The sequence below is a fragment of the Haliotis rufescens genome, unplaced genomic scaffold, assembly GCF_023055435.1.
Source record: "Haliotis rufescens isolate VD_foot unplaced genomic scaffold, xgHalRufe1.0.p SCAF_9, whole genome shotgun sequence".
NCBI lineage: Eukaryota > Metazoa > Mollusca > Gastropoda > Lepetellida > Haliotidae > Haliotis > Haliotis rufescens.
In genome coordinates, this window is record NW_025964383.1 from 1,474,657 (window position 1) to 1,497,120 (window position 22,464).

Consider the following 22,464-nt stretch of genomic DNA (forward strand, 5'->3'; position numbering starts at 1 on the left):
ACTAGCTGTATGTCAACCTGAGAAATGTCAACACTTGGAGCGTCCTACTCTTTCACTGTTCAGTAGGCAATGTCAATGCCTGGTTTTTGCTAGAGTCTATAGTAGATGCAGTAGATATAATTGTGGGTGATGGTGGTTGCTTTACCACATATTTGACAGTTGGGGGACTGCTAGTATTGGTCACACGCTTAGGTTTCTTGGATGCAGAATGTCCATGTTCGGTCAATGTCCCTCTCTCCTGGCATTTTTTAAGAAAGTCTGTAAATGCCTCTTGTGACAAATGAGAGAATTCCAAACACTGTAAACCCGGTTGACAGACTCCACGACAATCACAGCATAATTTATAAGGATCCACCGGCAAAAATATGTGGCAGCATTTCATGCCGGCTGGATGTTTGGCTTGGTCGATACCCATATTTATATGCAATTAGTGCCCCAAAATTCACGTAAATTTGAGAAAAATAAAGGCCTAAATATTCTCTCAAAAGACATGTATGTCTCCACAGGGAGGCGAAAAGAAAAAGAATGATGAGGCAGTCAATGGATCAGATCGGAGACAGTGTGATGCACGAGATCCAGGTGCATGACCAAGATACTGGGGTGGTCGTGACGGTGATGGATGGGTGGCTGGGCAAATGAAGTTTAGAAACTGTAAACTTTGATCAAGGACGTTTCCACGCAAGGGATCAAAAGAAGGAGGAGGAATGCATAGAGTGAGCTGGGATAAGTTTTAAAATTATCTTTTTTTACACTATGAATCATAAACAACTACTATTCTAATCATTTCATTTTTAAACTCTGAAATGTGCAGCGAAGATCGTGTTAGGTAGGCAGAGCATGTATACTGTTTTGTTGGTCATCTACCACCTACGACTCGACCTCGGTTAAACCGCTGATTGTCCTTAACACTCATCAATTATTTGGACCTCAAAGGTAGCATTGTACCGAGGGATCACTGTACCTCTGAATGCAAATTATCCAATTCGAAACCCAACCTACATTTTCATAACTTCTCCTTACTGTAACGCACTATATGTTCATATAGGTTGGTTCTACTGACACTGGGGAAGCTTTACCCAACACATGAGGAAAGTAGGCAGTTCCACCGACACATAAAAAAGAGGATCATAAACATGTGACTGATTCACACCAACAAGTAGAAGGAAACATAAAACTTGTTGTTCAGAGTGTTAAGTGAACAACAGACTACCTGTAAGAAGTGCCTCAACACATAGCTGATCCTCCTCTCAGAGGCTTTCTGCGACAATGCCATGTGGAAAGTGGTGAAACTCTCAGTGCCAACCTCAGCATACAGTATGACAGTGGTGTCCTCCAGGTCTGAGCCCGGGTAGATGTGGTCGAAGGAGTACACGGCAGGCTTGGGTCTGCAAACATCAACATGTTTGGCACATAAGAAAATACATTCACTTTGTAGTAACATGACAATATGGATGTACTGAAAGGCTGAGAAAAAGAGCCTTGCAAGGAACATTATTAAACTTAAAGTTGAAATAAAGAATGTTTGTTGAAAACTATGTTTGATATTTCTTGTAAAAAAAAAAAAACCTTCAACTCTCATGTGACAGAAAGAAAAGGATGTACTGTTTGCAGGGCCACCACTCCACTGTCAATGCAACCAGTAGTCAAGATTTTAATACCTTTCTTTTGCTGATTTGATGAGCTGATCAAGTTTTGATGGGTCACATGATTTACTGCCATGGACATCAACAAAGGCATCACATTCCTCCAACATATCAGCTTCTGCAGCAATCTGGGCAAATAAATGACAGATTCAGGAAATGAAGGTCACAGCTTTTGGTCTTGAAATATATAAGGCTTAAAAAAAAGTCTTGATTCTCAGGTACCGCAGCATCATCACAAAGTCTGCCGCACGTTTCATTTATATTTGCATTTTCAAAAACAAAATCCTTAAATATTCTGAGTCTCAAACACATGGCCCTGGCAGTCAAATGCTACAATACTTAAAAACAATGCGATCCAATATAGAGTGCAGTTACTTCCCTTTACATGCGCACTGCTTTACTGCTCATTTCATGTTGTGTGGTCTGATCATGGACGCAATAGGACTGTGTGTGCTTGTTTTGCCGTTATACTTAACGTCATGTCCAAAATCATAATTGAAAAGAAATTTTTGAAAGGAATTGATAGGAAGACCGAAGACTTTGTATCTCTAACGACTAATGTTCGTTTCAAGGTGAGTTCATGGTGACTTGATTTGATTTGCCGAAATTATGTAAACAATATTGAATGAAAACTTGGAGAAAAGAAATATAATGGATTACAAACGTATGTCCAGATACACAATGAACTCTTTTATAGCCAGATAGGGTATTAACGGGACTAACTTGTGTACTTCAGTACGGATTTGTTGACATGCTTCTTCTGTTGTTGTGTGCTCTTGATAACCTTTTCGCATTGTGAAATAAAATCAAAGCTCATTGTATGCGTGTATTAGTCCAACAGTAGTCAAATACCATATTCCAGTATTTCACTAATCAAGGAATACATTTATGTAGGGAGGCCCTTGCCAAGGTTGATTGTACACAACTGTCTATTTCATTACATACTAGTGTGAACAACCCCACCAAAAAAGGCTGCCCGTCCGCACTATATTTTCAAAAGCCATTGCCTGAGAATTAATTCTTCTTCTTTTTTTAAGCCTAATAATCTTATTATGAAAATTGGTCAGTGAATGTTGTTTCCCAGTAGTGGACAGCCCCTTATCAGCAAGCTGTCAACAATCAAGTCTGGACCAGACAAACCAGTAGTGGAACAGTCTTATCGGCAAGTTGTCAACAATCAAGTCTGGACCAGACAAACCAGTAGTGGACAGCCCCTTATCGGCAAGTTGTCAACAATCAAGTCTGGACCAGACAAACCAGAAGTGGACAGCCCCTTATCGGCAAGTTGTCAACAATCAAGTCTGGACCAGACAAACCAGTAGTGGACAGCTCCTTATCGGCAAGTTGTCAACAATCAAGTCTGGACCTGACAAACCAGAAGTGGACAGCCCCTTATCGGCAAGTTGTCAACAATCAAGTCTGGACCAGACAAACCAGTAGTGGACAGCCCCTTATCGGCAAGTTGTCAACAATCAAGTCTGGACCAGACAAACCAGTAGTGGACATCCCCTTATCGGCAAGTTGTCAACAATCAAGTCTGGACCTGACAAACCAGTAGTGGACAGCTCCTTATTGGCAAGTTGTCAACAATCAAGTCTGGACCAGACAAACCAGTAGTGGACAGCCCCTTATTGGCAAGTTGTCAATAATCAGGTCTGGACCCTTATCGGCAAGTTGTCAACAATCAAGTCTGGACCAGACAAACCAGAAGTGGACAGCCCCTTATCGGCAAGTTGTCAACAATCAAGTCTGGACCTGACAAACCAGTAGTGGACAGCTCCTTATAGGCAAGCTGTCAACAATCAAGTCTGGACCAGACAAACCAGTAGTGGACAGTCTTATCGGCAAGTTGTCAACAATCAAGTCTGGACAAGACAAACCAGTAGTGGACAGTCCCTTATCGGCAAGTTGTCAACAATCAAGTCTGGACCAGTCAAACCAGTAGTGGACAGCTCCTTATCGGCAATTTGTCAACAATCAAGTCTGGACCAGATTAACCAGTAGTGGACAGCCCTTTATCGACAAGTTGTCAACAATCAGGTCTGGACCAGACAAACCAGTAGTGGACAGCCCCTTATCGGTAAGTTGTCAACAATCAAGTCTGGACCAGACAAACCAGAAGTGGACAGCCCCTTATCGGCAAGTTGTCAACAATCAAGTCTGGACCAGACAAACCAGAAGTGGACAGCCCCTTATCGGCAAGTTGTCAACAATCAAGTCTGGACCAGACAAACCAGAAGTGGACAGCCAATTATCGGCAAGTTGTCAACAATCAAGTCTGGACCTGACAAACCAGTAGTGGACAGCTCCTTATCGGCAAGTTGTCAACAATCAAGTCTGGACCAGACAAACCAGAAGTGGACAGCTCCTTATCGGCAAGTTGTCAACAATCAAGTCTGGACCAGACAAACCAGAAGTGGACAGCCCCTTATCGGCAAGTTGTCAACAATCAAGTCTGGACCAGACAAACCAGTAGTGGACAGCCCCTTATTGGCAAGTTGTCAACAATCAGGTCTGGACCAGACAAACCAGAAAGGAACAGCCCCTTATCGGCAAGTTGTCAACAATCAAGTCTGGACCAGACAAACCAGAAGTGGACAGCCCTTTATCGGCAAGTTGTCAACAATCAGGTCTGGACCAGACAAACCAGTAGTGGACAGCCCCTTATCGGCAAGTTGTCAACAATCAAGTCTGGACCAGACAAACCAGAAGGGGACAGCTCCTTATCGGCAAGTTGTCAACAATCAAGTCTGGACCTGACAAACCAGAAGTGGACAGCCCCTTATCGGCAAGTTGTCAACAATCAAGTCTGGACCAGACAAACCAGTAGTGGACAGCCCCTTATCGGCAAGTTGTCAACAATCAAGTCTGGACCAGACAAACCAGTAGTGGACAGCCCCTTATCGGCAAGTTGTCAACAATCAAGTCTGGACCTGACAAACCAGTAGTGGACAGCTCCTTATTGGCAAGTTGTCAACAATCAAGTCTGGACCAGACAAACCAGTAGTGGACAGCCCCTTATTGGCAAGTTGTCAATAATCAGGTCTGGACCCTTATCGGCAAGTTGTCAACAATCAAGTCTGGACCAGACAAACCAGAAGTGGACAGCCCCTTATCGGCAAGTTGTCAACAATCAAGTCTGGACCTGACAAACCAGTAGTGGACAGCTCCTTATAGGCAAGCTGTCAACAATCAAGTCTGGACCAGACAAACCAGTAGTGGACAGTCTTATCGGCAAGTTGTCAACAATCAAGTCTGGACCAGACAAACCAGTAGTGGACAGTCCCTTATCGGCAAGTTGTCAACAATCAAGTCTGGACCTGAGAAACCAGTACTGGACAGCTCCTTATCGGCAATTTGTCAACAATCAAGTCTGGACCAGATTAACCAGTAGTGGACAGCCCTTTATCGGCAAGTCGTCAACAATCAGGTCTGGACCAGACAAACCAGTAGTGGACAGCCCCTTATTGGTAAGTTGTCAACAATCAAGTCTGGACCAGACAAACCAGAAGTGGACAGCCCCTTATCGGCAAGTTGTCAACAATCAAGTCTGGACCAGACAAACCAGAAGTGGACAGCCAATTATCGGCAAGTTGTCAACAATCAAGTTTGGACCTGACAAACCAGAAGTGGACAGCCCCTTATCGGCAAGTTGTCAACAATCAAGTCTGGACCAGACAAACCAGAAGTGGACAGCCCCTTATCGGCAAGTTGTCAACAATCAAGTCTGGACCAGACAAACCAGAAGTGGACAGCCAATTATCGGCAAGTTGTCAACAATCAAGTCTGGACCAGACAAACCAGAAGTGGACAGCCCCTTATCGGCAAGTTGTCAACAATCAAGTCTGGACCTGACAAACCAGTAGTGGACAGCTCCTTATCGGCAAGTTGTCAACAATCAAGTCTGGACCAGACAAACCAGTAGTGGACAGCTCCTTATCGGCAAGTTGTCAACAATCAAGTTTGGACCTGACAAACCAGAAGTGGACAGCCCCTTATCGGCAAGTTGTCAACAATCAAGTCTGGACCTGACAAACCAGTAGTGGACAGCTCCTTATCGGCAAGTTGTCAACAATCAAGTCTGGACCTGACAAACCAGTAGTGGACAGCTCCTTATCGGCAAGTTGTCAACAATCAAGTTTGGACCTGACAAACCAGAAGTGGACAGCCCCTTATCGGCAAGTTGTCAACAATCAAGTCTGGACCTGACAAACCAGTAGTGGACAGCTCCTTATCGGCAAGTTGTCAACAATCAAGTCTGGACCAGATAAACCAGTAGTGGACAGCCCCTTATCGGCAAGTTGTCAACAATCAAGTCTGGACAAGACAAACCAGTAGTGGACAGCTCCTTATCGGCAAGTTGTCAACAATCAAGTCTGGACCTGACAAACCAGTAGTGGACAGCCCCTTATCGGCAAGTTGTCAACAATCAAGTCTGGACCAGACAAACCAGTAGTGGACAGCTCCTTATCGGCAAGTTGTCAACAATCAAGTCTGGACCTGACAAACCAGTAGTGGACAGCCCCTTATCGGCAAGTTGTCAACAATCAAGTCTGGACCAGACAAACCAGAAGTGGACAGCCCCTTATCGGCAAGTTGTCAACACTCAGGTCTGGACCTGACAAACCAGTAGTGGACAGCCCCTTATCGGCAAGCTGTCAACAATCAAGTCTGGACCAGACAAACCAGTAGTGGACAGTCTTATCGGCAAGTTGTCAACAATCAGGTCTGGACCAGACAAACCAGTAGTGGACAGCCCCTTATCGGCAAGTTGTCAACAATCAAGTCTGGACCAGACAAACCAGTAGTGGACAGCCCCTTATCGGCAAGTTGTCAAAAATCAAGTCTGGACCTGACAAACCAGTAGTGGACAGCTCCTTATCGGCAAGTTGTCAACAATCAAGTCTGGACCAGAAAAACCAGTAGTGGACAGTCTTATCAGCAAGTTGTCAACAATCAAGTCTGGACCAGACAAACCAATAGTGGACAGACTTATCGGCAAATAAATAAAACTCCTCCTACTCATGCTGTCTGGTTTAGACTTGATTGTTGACAATCAGTAGTGGACAGCATGAGTTCCTACTCAGACTTTGATTTAGATTTTATTCCTACAGATTGGGCTGGCACGCTGTAGTGTTACCTGCTGGTACATCTGTATGGTTGGCGAGTGAGCTCGTAATGCAAGAGTGAATCTGAGCAGATTGAGCTGCAAGGGAGATAACACCTTGCTGGCCAGCTTCTGTATCAGGTGGTACTGCGACTCGTCTGTCTCTGCAACACAGTGAGTGTCATCAAGTAATCTCTCATAAACCACTATGTACAATCAATTAGGCATGTTAGTTGTCAGACATACTTCCTTAAATTCTTAGATTGTCTTAAAGCTCAGGCCATCAAATATTCTAACTTTCAGCGTGTTGATTAGTTCCCATCTCCTCGAGCTGTGCCTATTTCCTATGGTCGTCATCATGTTTGGCTTTTTCCACCTGTTTGAAACATCTACATGCTGTGTCACCTTCTGATTCACAATTTTGACAGTGAATATGGGAAGAAAGCTGATTATTGTATGCAATATAATTTGTGACAACTTTTCTTACCTCCTTTGACATTTTTGGTACCAAGATTTGACAAATCATTGATAAAAGTCCAAAAGTAGTCACTTGACTCTTTAGCAATGCCTTCACTGGAAGTAGAATATAACCATAAAAGAATAAATAAATATGCAGACATAACGTATATATTAAGTACACTAACATGAGTTATAAGTACACTTCATGCATGAAGTAGTTACAATGAGGATTACATGAGCAGATAAGCATAATAAACATTTATGTGTTGAAACTAACTGGGAACAAACTATCAAGAATAATGTGTGATGCAGTTTCAATGATTGAATTAAATGCTAAAGATACTTCACCAATAAAAAAATATATTGCAAGTGATTGTGAGGCCTGTCATTAGAAATCCAAGCAAAGTCTTTTGGGTTTCTGTTTCTATAAACTGAAAATACATAAATAGTCCATGCCCACAAACATACTTTTTCCTGATTTGCTGATCACAGGAAGGGCGGGGCTTGTGTTGCATTATTGAACTGATCAATGTTAATGATTTTGTATTTGTCTACATTTTTTTCTGTTAATCATTAAATAACCAGTATTCAACTGACTTCAATATGTTTACTATTTACGGAGTTATGTGGATTTACAGTGTGCACATACCTATGTGTAGCAGAAATATGGCTTTAATGTCTTGGACAATATCACATTGATAATGTCAGTTGGTCAGTGCCAAAACAATTTTCAGTCAATCTTAATCTGAACATATAGTCTGATAACAGCTAGACTTAAAGAGACACTGGTTTCAGCAGTTCAGACTTGTAGCTCAAATCAGATGCTACTAATATCGATTATCTAGATGCACAAGGATACATTCTTTAATAACGGCATGTTGGGCACTTCAGGGTCAAGTGTATCATTATGAGTCAGCAGCACACAACACATTGAACTATTTGTTACTTTTCATTCAATAGTGGTGTTCCCAATAGTGTAGTTATGTGAAAATTAATAAATTTACAATTGAATAAGTAGAATAAAAAAGTATTAGTATTATTCAAGTAATCATTAGCATGAGTAGCCTGATTTATATGTAAAATTCACTTTTTTATAATAGTAACTTATTTAACATATGAAGTGATAACCAAACATAAAAATGATATTAACATTCATATTTTCAACTTCCCACCTTGCTTCAAGGAGAATGGGTGTGTGTTTCCATTTACTCTCCAAGGAGATGCTGATATACTTGGACTTGGCGCTGACAGGTGTCAGTGTAGCCAGTGAACACAGCACAATCACTGCTGCCAACATGGTACCATCCACCTACAAGGCAATCACACCATACATTTCATGTACACAATCTTTAAAGGAGACCTTGATTGTCCAGTGGCTTTAACACTTCTCCTATATGTCTCAGATGAGAAATATGTTCCATCTAGTTCTGCAAATATTTACATATTCTCTCACAAGTTTTAGACTTGTAAAAGAAATAAATGTCTCTGTTACCAAAGGGCTTCAGTAGATTATCTGAGGGCCACCACAGTCAACATGGTTAATTAGATGGCTGCTGTAGATATGCTTGAGATAACTCAACAGTAGCAGCTCGAATGGCAAGAATGGGTTATGCCAGATACCTTCTGCCATTGCACAGGGTTCTTCCTTTAATATCTAATTTAAAGTTATATATTGAAGCATACAATTGGGTGCTGAAATATTTTATCTAGTTACGTTTTTTTATTTATGCTATGAATTGTTAGCTTTGACCCACAATTTCTAAAAAATACACATCTATTTCTTCTTAGACATATATATAAAAAGTTCAAACATAGTGGATTGGGGATCCAGTATGAATGCATGTGTGAACTAAGAACCATGGTAACAAAAGAACCAAAAACCTCATATCCAAATCTGATGCACTGATGTGACAAGACTGAGTGATTCATAAAAAGTCTAAAACATCATTCAGATTGAGATATATGCTGTGTCCCAATCAAGAATGTAATATCATTATGATCATGATTACAGTGTATTCCATTGTTCAGTTCATTATTGTATGTGACTTATCAATAAGTTAACTTACTTGTGTTGATCCTCAATCAGAACTTAAGTCCCTATTACCTCATGCTTATCGTAAGTGCAAACATGGATTATAGACAAAATGGCCCCTGACAATATGGAGAAAATGGTCCTAATTTTTGTGAAAATGGGTCACAAATTTTGGAGAAAATGGACCCACACAAAACTAACTTACTTAAATTAGGAATTTAACATGCGTTTTTCGACATATGCGTATTTGCGCACAGGTCCGCCAGGCCATTTAGTGTTTGGTCGAAAAAGGGTATGTCCGAAAAGGTGAGGCAACCAAGGTGGGGCTTGTAGGGTTGCTTACTTAATTTGGAGAACAAATTTGGAATTAACTAAAAGTGATTTCATTTATAGAATTAATACATGGGACCTGTTTCTCAACTCCGACATTATTGTTATTTTGCAATTAGTAGTACTCAGTAACCATTGTCACAAACAAGGCCAGAGAGACCAGAGACAATGGCACAAACTGGATAAGTGAGGATTACCGAAGAGACGAATTTAGAGAGACGGTCATATGTATGTTGTTTTGTTACAACACAATTACAATGCTTGAGGAGAACTTCTGGAGAAATGAGAAGAATCCTGGATCTGGGTAAATATACCTGCAACCAGCCTGATGACAGCTAAAATGAAGGATTGTTTATTGCGTTTCGTGTCAGAAGATGTGAAGAGAAATCAGCAGACTTTATTCTGTGGCTCTTGTCAGGGAAGGATTCACAAACTATGTGAACTTGTATCTCAGGACATGATGCACTGAGGGATTTCCGAAATCCACACAATAATAACATGTGGAGCTGGATATGGAGACCATGTGACATTTGGATAGACCATGGTACACAGGATCCGTGCAGAATAGCTCCACAATAAATAAACTTAATTACAACTGATTTGCACAAGTTTTGTTTCTTCAAAACTTGGATCTATTTTCTCCAAAATTTGGGTCCACTTTCACACAAATTTGGGCCATTTTCTCCACATTGTCTAGGGCTAGTTTCTTCTGCACCCGCAAACATAAGTCATTACAAGTTATGTGGGAGCGGGGTGTGGTACGTCTCTGCGACTTAGTTGATTGTGTGTTATGCTTGTCAATGAAAATGATTATTTATATGCTGCCAATCATGATTTCGATCTGAAATGCAACGTGTCGTTTACAAGCGCTTCCAAGTGATTTCTTGCTAGTATTGGATATAAATTCAAATATTTGAATAGATACCAAATTCAGTTAAAAAGAACACCAAATTTATTGTTTCAATTTTGATCTGGAACAATACGACATGTATTTTTACTGTGACCAAACTAGAATAAACATAATAACGGCACGAACCTTCCTGGACGCAGCCATATTGTAGATCAGCACAAACATATTCAATGTGGACGGTTTTCATTGGATAATTTTTCAACAACTTAATTCACTAAAGTTATCGAATTGTATAATTAAAATGTTGTTCACCATATTTCCTATGATAACGTTATTTGGTAGTGTGTCTATTAAGGTTTAATCCTATTGACTGCGAGACTATAACCCGGAAGAGAATCGTCTGCAATGCAATGCAAATTCGATTTGCTGTCAAAATCACTGATCTACACGCTTGTGTGTCTGTGTGGTGTTTCTGAAACGGTAGAACTCTGGCAATGAATGGTATCGCACCTGCAATCATTTCAACATTATAAAAGTGCACTTATTTTGAGTGTCAGTCAGATGTTATAGGTGAAAACCAACAGTGAACTTGCTGTCAGAATGTGCTTGCCAGCAGCCTTCAGCCAGTGCAGAGCCAGAACCGCATAACGTGACGACTGAAAAACAGACTGACTGCATGGCCGCGGCAACTACGCTGGGTAGAATCGATCGATGGCGCTTGGCGCAATAGCCACCAATATAAAGGTAATTGTGGCGACTATTTAGCCGGGAATCTGTTGGTCGGACGCTATACACAACATGAGCTGAATTCAGAGGAGGGATTTGTTAATTTTCATCCTCCCTTTTTCAATCACGGAATGATTATACCAGGAGAATAAGACTTAAAACCGACACTATTGTTCCCATAACTATCATGGATCTTCAGACGACCGGTGTCATGGACTCATTTCTTTTTGGTTGCTGTGTGTGAATGATAACATGCCACAGCCAAGGATTAATGCTGGATGAAGAGTAATTGGATTATTCAGCTATTCAGTTTGTGAATCACTGATACTATTATCTTGACTAAATGTACTGATATGTTACATGTCAATGTGTACATTATCATAACTGTCAGATCAAGAATATATGTTTGATCTTGAATATCTGACTAACTTACAGGGTTTATACAGTATCATCAATATTGTATCATTCAGTTAGATCATACAAAATGTCACTAACGCCTTGGGATTTCAGTGGTCTTGGAATGGGTTTTGGCCTTTATCGTCCAAGGCGGCCAAGTTACACTTTTGCAACACAGTGTAGCCGCCAAAGGAGTGAAAGTTACAGGTATGCCACGAGAAGAGAAACTGACATTGCCGAACAATCAGAAGACTTCATAGATGATATGATGCGAAAAAAGAGGAAAGCAAGTTATATAAAGGCAACTCGAAAAATGGATGAAATTGAATTGGATAATGTTATTAATGAAAATCGGAACCATGTTGGAAATGACAGTAGAGTGCAGAATCATGTATGTCAAAAGCATAATGTTAAGGAGGTGGTAATTGAAGAAAACTCTAAATCACCAGAAACCTATGAGGACCCTGAAGAGCCCACACCTAGTTCAAGTGAACAAGGCAGCAGCATTCCATCAATAATAATGTTCACTTTTAAGAAGAACCTGATTGTTCTATGTGCAAGTTTCATTCTAATATTCTCTTCATTTCGAGCCATTCAGAATCTTCAGTCATCCGTCAACACTGCTTCAAATTTAGGAATTATTACAATGAGTTGTGTTCATGGAACAACAGTTCTCACATGTTTATTAGCACCTGTAGTGATCAACATTTTCTCAGCCAAGTGGTCATTAGCACTGGGAATGTTGTGTTATCTCATCTGGTTTGGAGCTAATTTCTATCCCCGATTTTACACCTTGATTCCAACTGCACTGTTTGCTGGACTAGGCCAAGGTATTCTCTGGACTGCAGAGATTTCATACGTCTTGAAATTAGCATTTGATTCGGCAAGGGTTACAAAAGACCTTTTGGAGCATGAAATGTTTCGTTTTCATGGAATTTTCTTAGCATGCTTTCAGACAACGCACATATGGGGAAATCTTATATCTTCCATACTGATTGGTCAAAAACCAAAACCAGTGTCAAGTTTTGGAAATTTTGGAAATACGTCCATGTTCATTGAGGTAAAGATTCAAGACTGTGGCGTGTTACATCGATGTCAAACGAATAAATTGATGGGTAAGTTGCAGGCTGACATTTCATATTTGAATTTCTCTAAATTTGTATTTCATGTTCCCTGTGCATGTAACTTGTTTTGAACAAACTGCCATTTTTTACTCAACATGCTCTTTTGAGAAATCTATGCATCCTACATTAAGATTGCATGTTTTTGCCTTGTGTGTGTTCAGCTATTACATGGCCAAGCATGATATTTTGTTTTTAGTTACATTTCCTGTGCAGCTTCTCAGGGTTAATTTCATTGTTTTGCACCAAAGCAAGAAACTGGGGATATTAACAAATAATATATTTGAAATCAACAGCTTTCATTGATAGTCAACGGAAGTGATCAGTGCTGTGTTTATTAAGAAAGAATTTACATGAATTTGCAAAAACTGTGTACATTAACACATGAACTATTTTAAGAAGCAATAATACCTTCATTCTCCTGATATTCTCAGAAAGATATCAAAGCCAGACAAAACTGGCTTTCATCTGAATACAGACCATGCAATATGCTACATTTGTTATTTTAGGTGCTGTTGGATGCATGATACTTGAGGTACTTGAGCTGATACTTGAATAAACTAATTCTCATCACCATGATCACTGAATTTGTTGTCTCTATCGCTTGTTGTAAAGTCAATGAAGCTGTTTGGTGATGTATAATATATATTCATATAGCTATAATATATAGCTACAGGTCAAATTAAGTTGAAATCCAACCATTACAACAATGAAAAAAGTACAGGCACTTAAACACTAAAGACAACATTTCAAAGATTATTTTTTCATGCACTTTATTCACATCCTGTTTTGTAACAGTGAACAGATAGATGGCAGAAGACAAGATAATCAATGAGTCCAATGGGTTTAGTTTCCATATACCCTTTCTCACTGTAACTTACAACAGCCTGCATGTTCTTTTCTTACAGCAAAAGGATTTTAATGAAAGTGATCACATGTTTACAACATATCTTTCTCTTTACAATAAGTGGTTGATATCTGATATAAACTTGAACACGTTGAAGTCCTCATCTTGAAATGAGCAAGGCATGAATGAGAATCATGACATGCAAAACAACATGTACTAGTATCTAAGTTAATTATGTGTAGCTTGTTTCTCATAAGGATTTATATATTTATTGATTTGCATGTTGCAGAGACTGACATTTCAAATATATAGATATTGTTAATTCAGCATTAAACAGGTGTTCATTAAGCTTTTATATTACCCGTTACGTGTGTTTTTTAAACATTGGAAAAGGAGCAATTTGGGTAAATATTTGAAATTAATTTCTAGACACGTAATTCTAATTGGAAGTGTCAATTCTTGTGCTTATTTGTATTGTCACCTCCATTTCAGCTCTCCTTGAATTCAAGTTTGTGTTTTCTTTCAGCTATCATTTATTTGGTGTGTCCTAGCCTCCGTGGTAGCTGTAGCTGTGTTGGATGACATGCATGACATATGTGAGACCGTGTAGACGTGTTGTATGTCATGTGCATGACATGTCTTATGTGTGTAGTACAACAGTCTCTAACAGGTAATCTATACTCATGTACAGTTTTTCATGTACTGAAAATGCTCATGTAAATGCCAGTGCTTGTCTACAGATAGCAATAGAATGTTAAATTACAACTGGAGGACATCTGATACATTTGCTGGCAAGTACAGGGATCCAAACTTAAAGATCAAGGTCATTCAGTGTGGCTCTGGCACAGAAAATATGCAAACTTCTGCAATATCAAACTTCTGCATTGGTAACATGGTTTGTCCTCGAATCCTTTGATTAAAGCCTTACTGTTTTGATGCACAGATTTATTACCCATGAAGAAAGTAGAATGTAGGAACTTTCAGATAATTTCACATGTGTCGTTTACTCAGTTGAAGCAACGCAATGCCATCTTTCTTCATTGTTCAGTAAAATATGATGTAGACCATCATTTATGAAGTCGCAAATAGATAACATTACATCGTCAGAACAATAGGTTGACTTAAGTGGAAATATAGTTTGACATTTCATGTTTTTCTTCACTTACATTCTTAAAATGACTGTCCATCCCACATAAATGAATGCTGTAAGCACCTCACTCAAGACAGATATTTCATAATTCCTAGTGGCTTGTGTATTTTTCTAAGTATTACCCATGTACCCGGTGGGTGAAAAATGAGATGGTAATGTGGCTGTTAACCTCCTAGTGCCTCGCAGGCAGCTTGGGTTGTATACTCCCCAGGGAACTTAGAATGACAGTTGAGTGCACACTGATCTACTGACTGGGATGTTAATGTTCACACTTTAAGTATGCACATTGTGCATGGAGTCTAGTGCAATATAAGTACAAACATTATTGTTATTTCCTAATACATAGTTGCCTGAGTCATCCATGCACCATGTTAGTTTACTCCCCATGAATTGATTGACAACCAGATTATTGGTGTGAGTACTAACAAAGGGTAAAGTCAAGAGAACTCAGCATCTTGTGTGTTCACCATTAGCATCATAACAGTACTAACCGACACCTCCTGCCAAAGAAGGAAATGAGAGTAGTGTATGTATCATGATGATGCTGTTATACACTGCTGTCCAACACATTCAATGGGTGTTCAGTCGGTTTCAAATTTGGGAAAGTAGAGGGCCACTGGAGAACCTTACATTCAGGTTGCTGCTAGTACACATGATGTATGCAGCCTAGCACCCAGTACCAGCCAGGTTTGTTCTACCTGTGTGAGAGGGGGATGGGGGTCCACTTGGGTCATTTGTAATACCCCCTGAAACATTCACACACGTTTCACATGGTTGTCACGTTTTGGTCTTTGCCGTGTTTTAATAATTCCAAAAATGATATTTTTCATTTGGTACCAAATATCATCATATTCACGCTTCAATATATATGTTAGTCACTTGTTGGATACTAACAGTGGACAATGTACATGGCCCCAGCATCACCTTCAGGTGATGTACAATGTATGTACCGTATAGGAGGAAAACGTTGCTTAAATTTGGGGGACCTTATTATAAGTTGTAGCAGGATCACTTGGGTTTTATGTTTGTTGAGGGATGCATAAAACCCATGTACCCCGAGTGATCCTGCAGCAACAAATTTATCTAAATTTACATGTTTTGAAATGACATTGTAAAGGAATTCAAACAATTTCAAAATTGATAGAAAACAGCTATTTGACTGAGCTTAGGTCAGCTTGCGCTATGTCATGTGACTTCCATTGACTCGGAAAAAGTGCAGCATTTTGCATTGAAGCGGGGTATAAGATATTCATTCTGCCTCTCAGAAATGCACGTGCAGCCTGACTTGCTTGTGGCAGGTATAACAGATTTATTCTGACAGGCAGCTGCATGTGTGTGAGTGAGGGTGTGGAGTCAGTAGACAGGCAGCTGCATGTGAGTGAGTGAGGGTGTGGAGTCAGTAGACAGGCAGCTGCATGTGAGGGTTGTGTGGAATCAGTAGACAGACAGCTGCATGTTTGAGTGCGGGGTGTGTGGAGTCAATAGACAGGCAGCTACATGTGTGTGTGAGGGAGGGATGTGTGGAGTCAGTAGACAGGCAGCTGCATGTGTGTGAGGGTTGTTTGGAGTCAGTAGACAGGCAGCTGCATGTGTGTGAGGGTTGTTTGGAGTCAGTAGACAGGCAGCTGCATGTGTGTGAGGGTTGTGTGGAGTCAGTAGACAGGCAGCTGCATGTGTGAGTGAGGGGTGTGGAATCAGTAGACAGGCAGCTGCATGTGTGAGTGAGGGGTGTGGAGTCAGTAGACAGGCAACCCTCACAGCAGCATGTGTGAGTGAGGGGTGTGTTGAGTCAGTAGACAGGCAGCTGCATGTGTGTGAGTGAGGGTGTGGAGTCAGTAGACAGGCAGCTGCATGTGAGTGAGTGAGGGTGTGGAGTCAGTAGACAGGCAGCTGCATGTGTGTGAGGGTTGTGTGGAGTCAGTAGACAGTCAGCTGCATGTTTGAGTGAGGGGTGTGTGGAGTCAATAGACAGGCAGCTACATGTGTGTGTGAGGGAGGGATGTGTGGAGTCAGTAGACAGGCAGCTGCATGTGTGTGAGGGTTGTTTGGAGTCAGTAGACAGGCAGCTGCATGTGTGTGAGGGTTGTGTGGAGTCAGTAGACAGGCAGCTGCATGTGTGTGAGGGTTGTGTGGAGTCAGTAGACAGGCAGCTGCATGTGTGTGAGGGTTGTGTGGAGTCAGTAGACAGGCAGCTGCATGTGTGAGGGGTGTGTGGAGTCTGCAGGAGGTGTCAGTACAGTAGACACACAACTGAATGAGCCCTGCCAGACCAAGTCCCATGTGGGGCTTTACAAACATTGGTATCTGTGAGTGGAATGTCAGTCTCAGTATTTAAGTTATTGATTATTTCTAGCAAGTCCAAGAAATGAGAACTATGCTAAATTAAAGCTGCCAGTCCCTTCAATCTGTTGTTAGGAGAAATAATTAAACCACCTAGTGTCATTGCTTAATGAGATTGGTGAGAGATTGAAATAGGATTTCTTTTCCAAATTTCTGTTTGATTTTTAGGGAGTGGTGATTAAAATATTCAATTACAGGAAAACTTCTATCCATGTACTGTTGGGATATTACTAGGCTACAATTTAGTAACAGAAAATTAATGCTGTTCTCATTAGTGTTGTAATCTGATAGGGTCGTCATATGTAGTCAGGATCATACACGTCTTTTGATATGTCAGAATCTTGTAAGAGAAGTTAATTCAGGAGTTGATTACCAGTTGTTTCTCTATGTGTGTATATGGCCACACAGAGTTGGTGATGGGCCACACAGAGAACACGGGCTTCTTACATCTTCGCACCTGGGTCATTCTCTAAAAAAGTAACATTTTGGCCTATGAAAAATCAACAAATCAGAATTCATTTTTGAAATGTTTTTGTTGAGCAGATAAACAACATAACAAATACTGAATACAAGTGTAAAGTATGCAGGCTTAATATGTCTTATTTTCCTTTTTGCAGAAAACTATTTTTGGCATCTCTGTACCAAATGTCTGTGCTGTTACCGTGCATAAAATTCAGTTTTTGTCACCGAACATAAATCTAAAATGAATTAAATTTATGATATGGTTGTTGCATTTTGGCATAGTTCAAATACCAAAATTTCATTTATTGGCTTTACTAAATTATTAGACTGTAAATATATGCATACAATGGAATTATTTGCAAAAAGATGTATGATAAACTTGTCTACTGCTTACACTGAAAAGGAACTACCATTATTCTATAAGGTAATAATAGTTATTACACTCATTTTATGAATTATATATATTTTTGTCAGCAGAGTTGAACCAATTATAACTTTTGAGATGGCAGAAACCTGGTGACAGGAAAGACATTCACGGTAACAGGGCAGACAACACGGTAACAGGAAAGACAAAATATTTTGTAATTGCCAAAACTATAATAACTATTTCTGTGTTCTGTGTTTCAGAAGTAAAGGTAGTCAAAAAAAGGGAAACTCAATGAATGTGCATATCAAAGTGTTAGGTGTATTTTGTATGTGACATTAATTAGATAAAAATGTGAGGTTTGGTAACAGCACAGACAAGCAAAAATTCATAAACCAATCTTATGTGGAATTGCTCATCTCAAAAATAGAACTTGATCAGAAACTCTACCAACAACCTTAATGGCACTTTTTGAGGTTATTGTTGCTTATTCCAAGCAAAAAGCTGTAAGGAAACGAGAATAGTCAACTTTCAAAACTTTCAACAGTAACAGCACAGACAAAGTCTGATAACATATTTGCACTTTTACCAAATGATAGCATTATATGATAACATTCAGTAAATCATTCTTGACCTCATTCATGTGCACATATAAACACAGGTTATTGTTTGCCATGAATTGTTACCAACATATCTTCCCACAAAGAAGACTCAACACAATAGTCAGAGGACAGTGATATTTTGGAAGGCTCTGGTACAAAGCTAACTATGTCCTCAAATTGGTACCAGCATTTGTCTTTAAGTTTGCATGGCCAGAAGAAACAATTTGCATTCCCGTGCTTTCCCGCTTTATGAATATATTCCACAAAAACTTCACCTAGCTCTATATCTTCAACATAACCAGGATATGATATGTTATACACAATGACAACAAATTTCCCGGGGCATTCATTTGTATCAACTGGCTGGTGTATTTCCTTTTGTCTTTCCATCTTATTCTCGTCTGAACTTTGTACCATTTCCTTACTTGTCTTTTGGTGAATTTCATCATCATTCAGACTCTCCATTCTGTCAGCACACACCTCCACTACTCTCATTCCCCCATGTTCCCCCACTCAAACACTCCATTCTGTCAGCACACACCTCCACTTCTCTCATTCCCCCACTCATACACTCCATTCTGTCAGCACACACCTCCACTTCTTTCTTTCCCCGACTCATACACTCCATTCTGTCAGCACACACCTCCACTTCTCTCTTTTCCCCACTCATACACTCCATTCTGTCAGCACACACCTCCACTTCTCTCTTTTCCCCACTCATACACTCCATTCTGTCAGCACACACCTCCACTTCTCTCTTTCCCCAACTCATACACTCCATTCTGTCAGCACACACCTCCACTTCTCTCTTTTCCCGACTCATACACTCCATTCTGTCAGCACACACCTCCACTTCTCTCTTTCCCCCGACTCATACACTCCATTCTGTCAGCACACACCTCCACTTCTTTCTTTTCCCCACTCATACACTCCATTCTGTCAGCACACACCTCCACTTCTCTCTTTCCCCCACTCATACACTCCATTCTGTCAGCACACACCTCCACTTCTCTCTTCCCCCCACTCATACACTCCATTCTGTCAGCACACACCTCCACTTCTCTCTTTCCCCCACTCATACACTCCATTCTGTCAGCACACACCTCCACTTCTTTCTTTCCCCGACTCATACACTCCATTCTGTCAGCACACACCTCCACTTCTCTCTTTCCCCGACTCATACACTCCATTCTGTCAGCACACACCTCCACTTCTCTCTTTCCCCGACTCATACACTCCATTCTGTCAGCACACACCTCCACTTCTCTTTTTTCCGACTCATACACTCCATTCTGTCAGCACACACCTCCACTTCTCTCTTTCCCCCACTCATACACTCCATTCTGTCAGCACACACCTCCACTTCTCTCTTTTCCCTACTCATACACTCCATTCTGTCAGCACACACCTCCACTTCTCTCTTTCCCCCACTCATACACTCCATTCTGTCAGCACACACCTCCACTACTCTCATTCCCCCATGTTCCCCCACTCAAACACTCCATTCTGTCAGCACACACCTCCACTTCTCTCATTCCCCCACTCATACACTCCATTCTGTCAGCACACACCTCCACTTCTTTCTTTCCCCGACTCATACACTCCATTCTGTCAGCACACACCTCCACTTCTCTCTTTTCCCCACTCATACACTCCATTCTGTCAGCACACACCTCCACTTCTCTCTTTTCCCCACTCATACACTCCATTCTGTCAGCACACACCTCCACTTCTCTCTTTCCCCGACTCATACACTCCATTCTGTCAGCACACACCTCCACTTCTCTCTTTTCCCCACTCATACACTCCATTCTGTCAGCACACACCTCCACTTCTCTCTTTCCCCCACTCATACACTCCATTCTGTCAGCACACACCTCCACTTCTCTCTTTTCCCTACTCATACACTCCATTCTGTCAGCACACACCTCCACTTCTCTCTTTTCCCCAACTCATATACTCCATTCTGTCAGCACACACCTCCACTTCTCTCTTTCCCTGACTCATACACTCCATTCTGTCAGCACACACCTCCACTTCTCTCTTTCCCCCACTCATACACTCCATTCTGTCAGCACACACCTCCACTTCTCTCTTTCCCCCACTCATACACTCCATTCTGTCAGCACACTACTCCACTTCTCTCTTTCCCCTACTCATACACTCCATTCTGTCAGCACACACCTCCGCTTCTCTCTTTCCCCAACTCATACACTCCATTCTGTCAGCACACACCTCCACTTCTCTCTTTTCCCCGCTCATACACTCCATTCTGTCAGCATACACCTCCACTTCTCTCTTTCCCCCACTCATACACTCCATTCTGTTGGCACACACCTCCACTTCCCTCTTTTCCCTACTCATACACTCCATTCTGTCAGCACACACCTCCACTTCTCTCTTTCCCCAACTCATACACTCCATTCTGTCAGCACACACCTCCAATTCTCCCTTTTCCCGACTCATACACTCCGTTCAGTCAGCACACACCTCCACTTCTCACTTTCCCCCACTCATACACTCCATTCTGTCAGCACACACCTCCACTTCTCTCTTTCCCCGACTCATACACTCCATTCTGTCAGCACACACCTCCACTTCTCTCTTTCCCCGACTCATACACTCCATTCTGTCAGCACACACCTCCACTTCTCTCTTTCCCCGACTCATACACTCCATTCTGTCAGCACACACCTCCACTTCTTTCTTTCCCCCACTCATACACTCCATTCTGTCAGCACACACCTCCACTTCTCTCATTCCCCGACTCATACACTCCATTCTGTCAGCACACACCTCCACTTCTCTCTTTTCCCGACTCATACACTCCATTCTGTCAGCACACACCTCCACTTCTCTCTTTTCCCCACTCATACACTCCATTCTGTCAGCACACACCTCCACTTCTCTCTTTCCCCCACTCATACACTCCATTCTGTCAGCACCCACCTCCACTACTCTCTTTCCCTCACGCATAGACACGGTGTTTGAAGTGATCATGTAAAATTACTTTCATTTAAAGTTGCTAAATATGTTACATTTCTTAATTATGTACAACAGTAGGGCGAGCAAATTGAATAATTGTTCATTATTTGTGTCAACTTAGTAAAAAAATCCTAAATGTCTTTGCTGTCACTGAAAAGTGCTGTTACCAAAGTTCTACTGTGCAGTGTAATCAGTGTTTATTGACCCAAATATTAATGGAAATTCAATTTTTCCTGTAACTAACAAAAGCCTAAGAGATAGAGTTTTAAAGACACTGAAACATTGAACAAAACTTTCTCAAGATCTCTATTAAACACTAAATGTCTGTGCTGTTACTGTTAAGTGTCTGTGCTGTCACAGTCACTTATAGACACGGTGTTTGAAGTGATCATGTAACATTACTTTCATTTAAATTTGCTAAATATGTTACATTTCTTAATCATGTACAACAGTAATGCGAGTAAATGAATAATTGTTCTTTATTTGTGTCAACATGATAAAAAAAATCCTAAAATGTCTTTGCTGTCACTGAAATGTGTCTGTGCTGTCACTATTAAAAGTCTGTGCTGTTACCAAAGATCTACTGTGCAGTGTAATCAGTGTTTATTGACCCAAATGTTAATAATATTCAGATTTTCATGCAACAAGCAAACATACAAAATACATTACCATTCATGTTTTCTTTGTCTTTTAATATATATATGTTGAAACATTTATTGAACACTCTATGTCTGTGCTGTCGCCTAAATATGTCTGTCCTGTCTCTTTTTTTAAGGTGACAGCAGAGACAGTGACAGGAAAGACAAACTATGACATAATGCCAGCTTAGGACAATAACTTCTCTCTTGCACTGAAAAAAGCACACTGGTTGAGTTCCATTCTGACAGTCAAATATACTCATTATATTTGATTTTTTTAATAACAATTTCGGAACCCAAAATGCATGGTGACAGCACAGACACCTACAAAAAGTACACATCAAAGCAACATTAACCACTTATTTTGAAGACACTGCACCAATATAAATTGCTTGAGCATATGGTGCCATGA

At 40.8% G+C, this 22,464-nt stretch overlaps 2 protein-coding genes across 2 annotated transcripts in view; one reads left to right on the plus strand and one right to left on the minus strand.

Annotated features, from left to right (window-relative positions):
* Positions 1-10,643, minus strand: part of LOC124110377 (UDP-glucose:glycoprotein glucosyltransferase 1-like) — a 77,214-nt gene extending 66,571 nt beyond the window's left edge. The window contains exons 1-6 of the mRNA XM_048391288.1: positions 10,608-10,643; positions 8,382-8,518; positions 7,238-7,323; positions 6,784-6,914; positions 1,659-1,771; positions 1,211-1,385 (exon numbers count right to left, since the gene is read on the minus strand). Of these exons, the coding sequence (XP_048247245.1) occupies positions 1,211-1,385; positions 1,659-1,771; positions 6,784-6,914; positions 7,238-7,323; positions 8,382-8,518; positions 10,608-10,625 (660 nt within the window). The 5' untranslated portion in view covers positions 10,626-10,643. The remainder of the gene's footprint in view (positions 1-1,210; positions 1,386-1,658; positions 1,772-6,783; positions 6,915-7,237; positions 7,324-8,381; positions 8,519-10,607) is intronic.
* Positions 10,644-10,817: 174 nt separating this feature from the next.
* Positions 10,818-22,464, plus strand: part of LOC124110380 (protein unc-93 homolog A-like) — a 92,520-nt gene continuing 80,873 nt past the window's right edge. Inside the window, exon 1 of the mRNA XM_048390300.1 lies at positions 10,818-12,658. Coding sequence (XP_048246257.1) covers positions 11,632-12,658 — 1,027 coding nt within the window. The 5' untranslated portion in view covers positions 10,818-11,631. The remainder of the gene's footprint in view (positions 12,659-22,464) is intronic.